At 31.5% G+C, this 9,767-nt stretch overlaps 2 protein-coding genes across 2 annotated transcripts in view; one reads left to right on the top strand and one right to left on the bottom strand.

Moving 5' to 3' along the window:
* Window positions 1-4,835, bottom strand: part of LOC306874764 (ankyrin repeat domain-containing protein 29-like) — a 7,238-nt gene extending 2,403 nt beyond the window's left edge. Inside the window, exons 1-8 of the mRNA XM_079425003.1 lie at window positions 4,584-4,835; window positions 3,434-3,544; window positions 3,253-3,351; window positions 1,614-1,712; window positions 1,434-1,532; window positions 485-583; window positions 277-375; window positions 1-92 (exon numbers count right to left, since the gene is read on the bottom strand). The exon at window positions 1-92 is cut by the window's left edge and continues 4 nt beyond it. Coding sequence (XP_079281129.1) covers window positions 1-92; window positions 277-375; window positions 485-583; window positions 1,434-1,532; window positions 1,614-1,712; window positions 3,253-3,351; window positions 3,434-3,544; window positions 4,584-4,595 — 710 coding nt within the window. The 5' untranslated portion in view covers window positions 4,596-4,835. The remainder of the gene's footprint in view (window positions 93-276; window positions 376-484; window positions 584-1,433; window positions 1,533-1,613; window positions 1,713-3,252; window positions 3,352-3,433; window positions 3,545-4,583) is intronic.
* Window positions 4,836-7,148: 2,313 nt separating this feature from the next.
* Window positions 7,149-9,457, top strand: LOC306874771 (digestive cysteine proteinase 2-like). The gene is made up of 7 exons (XM_079425012.1): window positions 7,149-7,282; window positions 7,494-7,616; window positions 7,783-7,947; window positions 8,066-8,287; window positions 8,381-8,549; window positions 8,972-9,077; window positions 9,318-9,457. Exons 1-7 carry the CDS (start codon window positions 7,184-7,186, stop codon window positions 9,415-9,417), a joined length of 984 nt encoding a protein of 327 aa, XP_079281138.1. The 5' UTR covers window positions 7,149-7,183; the 3' UTR covers window positions 9,418-9,457.
* Window positions 9,458-9,767: the final 310 nt, after the last annotated feature.

The raw sequence follows: 9,767 nt of genomic DNA on the forward strand, positions 1-9,767 counted from the left end.
AGAAGGCCGAGTGAAGGAGAGAACTTGAGCAGCTCCTCGATGACGTTACAGTGGCCTTTATGTGCCGCCTTGAACAGAGCTGTGGAGCCGTCCTTTAGTCAGAAACACCACAGATAATACAACACATCACGCCTTTGTCAAACATTTCATGCATTTTTTATAAGCTTCTTTTCTTTTCCACCTGGCTGAACAGTCTGATTCAAACCAGGGCATAATAGGAAGATATATGGGGAAAATGTTGTGGAAAATAAAATAAAATAAATATTTTTTACATACTTTTCTATCTGCGTCACGGTCTGCACCTCGCAGCAGCAAAACTTTGACCACCTCACTGTGTCCCATCTGGGCTGCCATCCAGAGCGGAGCTGTGCCATCCTGACCCAAAAACACAATCAACACGGAGAACACAATGAAATACATAATAGCAAACCAAACACTGCTAATCAAAACCAAACTACACATAAGCCATGAGAATAAATCAGACCTCTCGCGGTTGATTGACTTTAGCCCCGGTTGACAAAAGCTGCCGTATTACGGTCACATGACCTTCTTGGGACGCCAAAAATAAGGCCGTCGCACCATCCTGAAACAGAAAAGATGTGTATGATGAAAATGTTTTTTAGAGAATATGACAATAGACAAGAATATGATCTTTCATACATAAAATAGCATTACATTATATGACAAATTCATAATTTTTTTTTATTAAATTGAAAAATATGAATAAATATATTAATTCTGAATCAATTAATAAATATAAGATAATAAAACCCTATTAAATAAAATAGAAATACGACAAAGTAAAAACAAACAAAGAAATAAATTTTACACTACACTGAAATAACATTACATAACATAAATTAATAAATATAATAAAAAAAAACATAATTAAATACAAAAAAAAACATAAAAAATAAAAATAAAATAACATTAAATAAAAATCAATAATGTATTCAAAATAAATTAAGAAATAATTAATATAATAGTATAGAACATTTAATTAAAAATTAAATGAATTAATAAATAACATTTGAATAAATATTAGATTAGATTAAAATAACATTACACTAAATTTAAAACAAAATTAAACAATAAATTAATACATATAATAACAAGAGAAATTAATAAAACACAAAGTAAACAAATATTACATTAGTTTAAAATAACATAATTTTACATTAAATAAACAAATAAATATTACATTAGACTGAAACAACATTAAATAAAAATGAATTTTAAATAAATGCAATGACATTCTTGGCATATTTCCACCAAATTATTTGAAAATATTCGGTGTCTCCCAAGGATATGTTTTAATTGAACCTGTGTCTTAAGAGTAGAGTCTAAACACTGAATCAGCAGAAACCTTAGAGGAACTGGCACAAACATGCATCAGGCGTTTAGGCCTCATGGGAAGAATAGAGTTGACTAACATTGAGCTGGTCGTGGACGTTGGCGCCGTTCTTCAGAAGGGTCTCCACCACTCTGGAGCGACCGTACTGACAGGCCGCGGAGAGCGCCGTGCCGCCATCCTGGAGATCACAAACCAGTCCACAGGTTTATTCACAATCACAGCATACCTCAGTCTCATTTACAGCTAAATCATAGTGCACCTTTGTCCGAAACTCTGTGGACGCTCCAAATTCAAACAGGAGCTTGACAATTTCATTGTGGCCCTGCTGTGAAGCGAAGAAGAGAGCGGTGGAACCTGTCTGAGGAACAGAGATATTATCAGCAGTAATACTAATGTACACACACACACACACACACATCATAGGAGTCATATTAACAACCTGACACTCCAGCTCAGACAGAAATAACTTTCACTGCTGCGTATTGCTAGGGAGACACCAACAGAAAAGCTGCTGAGGAATATAAAATATAAAGAGCCAAAAACAAACAAACAGACAGATAGACAGGTAGATTACATTAGATTAAAATAATACATTAAATTCAAAATTAAAAGAAAAACATAAATATTAAAATAATTAATACTTAACATTTAATAAAAAGCTATTTATATATATATATATATATATATATATAATTTATTTATAAAGGTTGTTATAATTATTATAAAAGGGTCTGAATATTTAATAGCAACAGTTTTGTTTTAAACAAAATAGTATTGTTGAAATTATTGTGGGGTCTGTATCACTTTTGATATATTATACAAACTTTGTATATTAATAATTTTCAGATTTGTATTATATATATCTATCTATTTATATAAATTATAAAAATGCTATAAAAAGGCTATTCACTAAAGACAAATAATCTACAGACAAAAATAGGCTATAAAAATAAAAACACCATTTCATTAAAATAAGATTCACATAAAATTTCATTAAAATAAAAATGTATTAATTAAAAAAGTATGTTAATATGAGTCTGTTAAACAAAATGACAAAACATAAAAAATATAAATAATAGAAGAAATAAAAATAAACTAAAAAATAAATAAATGATGAATGAATGAATTTATATTAGATTAAAACAACATTACTTTAAATAAATATAAATAAATTAACAAATATAAAAAACATCTAATTAAATTCAAACTAAACAAAATAAATCAATAAATAAAATAAAATCATTTAATTAGATTAAAATAATTTTACATTAAATAAAAACAAAGAAATTAAACATTAATTAAAAATAAATGCATAATATATGAATGTGTAAATAAAAATCTAATTAAATATAATAAATAATATATTGTATCATAAATATAATAATTAAAAATAAATGTATACATATAAATGTATAAATAACAAAAATCTAATTAAATATAATAAATATTATATTTTATTATAAATATAATAAAACATTATACATAAACAATACATTTAATAAAATAAATAAATATATTAGATTAAACAAATTACATTAATGAAAAATAAAAATTATGTAAATAAATAAATGAATAAATTTAATTCATTTTAATTTAAATAATTACTAAATTAGATTAAAATAACATTATATTAAATAAAATGCCATTAAAATACATTAATAAATATATTAACAACAAAATCTAATTAAATACAATCAAAACAAACATAATAAACTAAATTACAACTAAATAAAATAAAATATTTCATCCAAATAAATAAAATCTTATAGTTAGGCTGTAACTATATATATCCTATAGTTTAAGAAGTGAAGATGTGTAAATTTCATAATATGAGAACAATTTATTACAAAACACTCTAGAAATAGTCCATTATAACAGCAATCTAAAAGCATCAGTACCTCTCTCTGCAGATTAATATCTGAACCTTGCACGATGAGTTCCCGGACACACTCATAATGACCGCTGTATGAAGCCACCATTAACGCTGAGGTACCGTACTGTGAGAACACACAGAAAGCATTATCACATGCCATACAATCACTGGAACAGTGAAGCATGCATGAAGGAAAAAGCTCGTACTCCATCTTTGCAGTCGACATCCACTCGGCCGCTGTTCAACAACAGCTGAAGCAAAGCCAAGTTCCCTTTCCTCGCTGCCCAAAACACAGCGTTGGCAAGCGGCGTCTCCTTCTGTCAGACACACAAACAAGCAAAATCACACAGAAACATAAACACGCGAGCACAGACGATCATCGTTTCTATGGCAGATCACAATATTACCTCATGTGGACATCAACATGGCTAAATACAGTTTATATTACCATATTATCGAAGGATATCAGCATAAATCTTCTCATGCAACAGGGTCAAAATTTAAGTAGTGTTGCTGAATAAAATATCATTAGGGTTTTTTTAAAGAAAAAAATCATTAAAGTAAATGAATTGAACAACATATATATTAGTGCTGTCAAACGATTAATTGCATCCAAAATAAAAGTTTTTGTTTACATAATATATGTATGTGTTCTGTCTATATTTATTATGTATATATGAGTATGTAATATAGACAGAATACACACATATATTATGTAAACAAAAACTTTTATTTTGGATGTTTGACAGCACTAATATATATATATATATATATATATATATATATATATATATATATATATATATATATACATACACACACACATATATACATACATATATACACACACACACACACACATATTTACATATATATATATATATATATAAGTATCTGTATTTTTATACATTTATGAAATGTGAAATATTTATATATATATATATATATATATATATATATGTTTTTCAAATTAATAAAATAAAATAATACATTATATCAAAACAAATACACGTTAATTCAAAAGTGTAGGATATGCGTTATGTTCAACAAAATGACAGTAAAAAATGTTTTATTATTTTAATTTTGTAAGGAAAATAGGAGAAAAATAGCCTATAGATAAAAATAGTAATAGTCTATAATAGTTATAGCTTTCAGTGTAATTTAATAGAATACGACAGCATTCATTAGCGTAAACTACGGTTGCCATGGTGACTGTTAAAAGGGTGGGGTGGGCGGACACTGCGCGTGACTGAGAGAAAAACTCTCCTAAATCGTTAATCGGTGACACGTTTATTAGTGTTCGTCATATTTAGATTACACAATTAAAGTCTTACCAGAGCCATTGTTCATGTTTACCTTGAAAGACATGCTGTGAATCTCATTCGTGCCTCATCTCGCAGGCTCGCGCGGTGCTCTCTATAATGTCCGTCCGCAGCGCGCGCTCATCCCGTTGCAGGTCTGACCGAGCGGATCTACGGCGCTGTTTACCGCAGCGACTGCTTCATGGAAAACAGCACCAACAGGAGCGAGCAGCTTCTGCATCAGCTGCTCTCTCTCTCACACACACACACACACACACACACACACAGAGGTGTTCGATTCGTCAATGAATCGTTCATATGAGTCGGATCTTTCCTATGAATCAGTTCAACCAGTTCACAAAACCGATCTGAATGATTAGTTAACGAATCGATTATAACGGGTAGTAAGGTACATTAGTCAAGTGTTTATTTTGATTGTTTTTGATTCAAAGTAATTGATTTTACATTTTTATGACTAAATTAATAATTAGTTTTTTATTAACTCAAATCTTTTATCAAATCTTTGGGAAACCCTGGAGTAATGTAAAGTTTAATGTACTTCATGATGTTGATAACAAATAATGGAATATATTTTCTTTCTCTTAGCTTTTTTAATATCAATATGGCACCTTTAATGGTACACACACACACACACACATATATATATATCATACAAAAAGGCTAAAACAATTATTTAATCTATGTAAAGGGTTCTATTAAATATTTTGATAATTCTTACAGAAGGCTTTGACTGGTTACCAAACAAAGTGTTGTTGATCATATTGATACATAACTAAATATTGTTACATTTTCTGTGGGGTCTGTATCACTTTTGATATAATATGTAAACTGTGTATATTTAATGCAATGATGCATAATTTTCAGATTTTAAAGTTAATTTTGTAAGGAAACTTGTAAGGCTATTCGCTATAGTATAAAAATATAGTCTTTTTTATTTTTATTTACTACAACAAAATAATTTGGTAAGGTAGTGAGGCTATTTATAATATAATATAATAATAGCTTACATTGTAAAAAATCTTAAACAGCATAGGTTATAGTAAATTATATATAAAAAATCCTATTAAAAAATAGAAGTATATTAAAGTATAAATTATATTAATACCCTTAAGTATATTAAATAAATGTTTTTGCCTTTTTTATAGTAAAATAATTCATAACACCTATATAGATATACAGTAGGTTATAGTAAATTATATTTAAAAAATATAGTGTATATATATATATATACTGTATATATAAACATATACTGTAAAATATAATATAAATGCATAATATAAAAACAGTCTATATAGAAAAGCTATAGCACAAAAAAACTAACCTTTTTGTTTAATAAGCCAAAGTAATTTTTATAAGGCAAATTGCGAGGCTATTCACTTGTTCCAGACTGTGCATAATGAAAAGCCCCAAAATATGAGCTGCAGAGGCAATCATGGGATGAAGCGTAATAACGGGGGGAAATTATGACAGCATTATAAAAGCACTGAAGAACACAGAGCTAAGTGAGATGAAGAAAGACAGATGACTCAGCAGTCACCCCCCTAATAAAGGCCTTGCTCTGGTTGGACTATACTTTGTGGATATAATGTCTGTAGTAGTACGTTCATTATATTCCAAACAAGAATCAAGTCAGACAAAACACGTCAGGCATCCAAACACTGCTGACTCAGTCCTCATTTGAATATTCAATAACAAACAAAAAGATGTCATATGAAGCATCACATTCGATTTCTTAGGACGACATTTCAGAAAGCTTAGTGTGCTGCATTGTCGGTGATTTTGGTGAAGTTGTTGGTTATTTTTAAAAGTTTTAAGTCTTGTTAATTAGTGGCTTCCTCTTGCAGGATGACATAGTACGTATAGCAAGTTCTAACAGTATGGACACACCTTCAGCATGATGGTATATAACGCAGAAGACATGCTTCAGTTTCATCCGCAAGACACTCCAAACACTCAGACACACTTCCTGCAGAGCAACATGTTCGGTAAGTCTGGAAGGAAACACACATTTGTTTTGGACCTCGTGTTAACATTAGAAACAAGTTTAGTTGTTTGAATATTTATGTGAAATATTTAGCTATTTAATTATTTAAATTCAATTGCTGAACCAAAAATAAAAAGTTTTAAATATTATAAACAAGTTCAGTGGTTTAAATATTTATGTAAAATATTCAGTTTTAAATATAATAGCATATATAAACATTTATTTAAATTGAATTGCTGAACCAAAAATCTTTCCTATATTCCTATAAAACTGAATTAGTCTAAAAATAAGAACTTAAAAAAACGCAAACTTTCAGGTTATCCAAAGTGATATAGCAAATAATCATATGTTTGTTTTAGACCTGTGTAAATATTATAAACAAATTCAGATTTTTAGTTATGTTAATTTTTGTTAATTTAGTTATTTACACAAAATATTTAGTGCTAAACATATATTTTTTTTAATTGAAAAGAAACCTAAATTGTGCTCACTTTTCTTATTGGTTTGTTTGTTTGCCAACCTTAAAAAAAATTACTAAAAAAAAAGCTTTTAGAGCATCCAAAGTGATAAAGCTAATGCTTGGTTAAATGTAATGTGTGTTTTGTTTAGATACGTATCAAGCACACTGTGTGGCGCTGTTTGCTCTCCTGATGTGGGCACCTCTGCAGGTGGCAGCAGATTCGGAAGAGGAAGCCCCCTCAGATTGGGCGTTGTGGAAAAGGCTTCATCAAATATCCTACGATGAGGAGGTCAGTTAGAGTCATTTGGGTGTCTTAAAGGGACAGTTCACCCAAAATTAAAAATGTATTTGTCAAAAATAAAAAGATTTGAAACACTGTTGAGACATTTAATCCTGTATAAACATGTAGTTTAAATCAGTTTGTGGTTGTGGATTATATGTTATACGTATGTTATGCACTGCGTTCGACTTTATATTAAAGTTTGACTTTATGACTGTAGCGTGACGACGTTCACAGACAAATCATCTGGGAGACCAATATGCGAATGATTGAGAAAAACAACGTCGATTTTCACTTCGGATTGTCGACGTTTAGCATGGCAATGAACAGATACGGTGACCTCGTAAGTAAAACGAGTGAAAATTTCAGAAACTGCTGTATTATGATTGTTAAAGGCGGATTTATACTGACACCTAGTGGTGTGGATGTAATATCCTGTAAAAACATTGTTTTATGGTCGATATTGTGTTGTTTAAGATTATGTTTTATCTAATTTTTCTCATCTTCAGACCAAGATGGAGTACAAACGTTTGTTGGGCGCCACAATCAATGGGCCAATAAACACGAGAGGAAAGGTTGCATCTGCTCAGTCGCTCCGTGTCAATGCTAACAGATTGGGATTGACCAATGTGGATTATCGAGCACAAGGATATGTGACTGAAGTCAAAGATCAGGTGGATTTCTCTTTTAATTGATCATTGATATGCTTGTTTTTATTCACACATGTAGGCCTTCTGTTGAAAATGATATGTTAGATGCTAAAATGATTGATTTGTCGTGTTTTTTTTTCAGGGATACTGTGGGTCTTGCTGGGCCTTTAGCACTACAGGCGCCATTGAAGGACAGATGTTCAAGAGAACGGGGCGGTTGATGTCCCTCAGCGAGCAGCAGCTGGTGGACTGTTCCAGGTCGTATGGCACATATGGCTGCAGTGGAGCCTGGATGGCAAACGCCTATGATTACGTGATCCATAAAGGGTTGGAGAGCTCTAACACTTACCCCTATAATTCAGCGGTGAGTGCTCTTGGTCATTTGAGTCATTTTTGAGATGTTTTTCGAGTGATTCAGGCAATCTGAATGTGTGTTTTTTGGATCTGGTTTCATCAGGATACTCAGCCCTGTTTCTACGACAGAAGTTCAGTTGTCGCCAGGATCAGTGATTACAGATTCATCCCGGCCGGAGATGAACAGGCACTGGCTGACGCCGTGGCAACCATCGGTCCAATCACTGTCGCCATAGATGCCGATCATCCAAGCTTCCTCTTCTACAGCTCAGGTAAGATTTTCACTTCCTTAGATTCAATTTCCAAACTGAAAAGAAAAAAGAAAGAAAAAAATATGTAATTGATATACATAGTAAGTCTATTTTGTACAGTTTTACAAGTCAGTGATTTTATAAGTTATTAATATTTAGTACTGGACTTCAGAAGCTACATAAATACTTCATGTTTCCCAGAAGACAAAATAAGTGCAATTTGCCCTGATCTTCCAATTTAAAAAGTTTACACCCCCCAGCTCTCAATGCATTACTGTCTGTTGCCTTCTTGAGCATCAGTAAATGTTTTCACCTTTTGTAATAGTAATGCATGAGGTATGTAAACTGATGAGCACAACTGTAAATATCTATTAAATGATTTGTACAATCATAATTATATGACCTAATCATTTAATGATAAATTATATGAATTGTTTCAACAGGAATCTACAAGGAATCTAACTGTAACCCTAACAACCTCAACCATGCTGTGCTTGTGGTTGGTTATGGCTCAGAGGGGGGCAAAGATTACTGGATAATTAAAAACAGGTAAGAGAACGCCCATCATTTAGTTTTATGAGTACATTAACACCACATGTACACTGATAGAAAAACCACACAACGAGTTACAACTTGTACTGTAGACAACTTCATTACCTTTACAGAAAATGATTGTACTGTGGTGGCATCATGTTACAGTGATGGAATCAGTCAGTAAAACACATGGTACTTCATAGCATTTTACATGTCCAAAAAACATACTAACAGTCTGGCCCTTTCTTTTCTCAGTTGGGGAACAGGATGGGGTGAAGGAGGCTACATGCGAATGATCCGCAATGGCAAAAACACTTGCGGGATCGCCAGCTATGCTCTTTATCCCATTGTGTGAGAAGAACCAGACATTTCCAAATAAAGACTTATGAAGTCTGAACTTTGTGTCAGAATCAGTTAATTTAGTCAGTGGGTTTGTAAAAGAACAACTATTACACTATGGAGCTGTGCTTCAGTCCTGCAACAAAAAATTAGTGTTTGCAGTTTTTGCAGTCCATTTTAAAGTGTGCTTTATCAGATTTTTTTTTCACTCAGCCTCTCCCACTGTGCAAACTTGCATGCGTTTTTTTACTGTATACCCAGGTGTGTTTGAGACTACAACTCAAGACTTTTGTTCTCACAATAGGCTACTAATGGAGACAAGGTCATGTGCTGAAATGTTGTGTCTATAAAGTGTGTTGCTGTCTA

Source organism: Barbus barbus, assembly GCF_936440315.1.
Source record: "Barbus barbus genome assembly, chromosome: 9".
Taxonomy (NCBI): Eukaryota; Metazoa; Chordata; class Actinopteri; order Cypriniformes; family Cyprinidae; genus Barbus; species Barbus barbus.

Excerpts from the sequence above, each read along its gene's own strand:
- LOC306874771 (XM_079425012.1), top strand. The coding sequence starts at position 7,184 with ATGTGGGCACCTCTGCAGGTGGCAGCAGATTCGGAAGAGGAAGCCCCC. Across the intron at positions 7,283-7,493 it reads AAATATCCTACGATGAGGAG|CGTGACGACGTTCACAGACA; the intron begins GTCAGTTAGAGT and ends TTATGACTGTAG. Across the intron at positions 7,617-7,782 it reads TGAACAGATACGGTGACCTC|ACCAAGATGGAGTACAAACG; the intron begins GTAAGTAAAACG and ends TCTCATCTTCAG.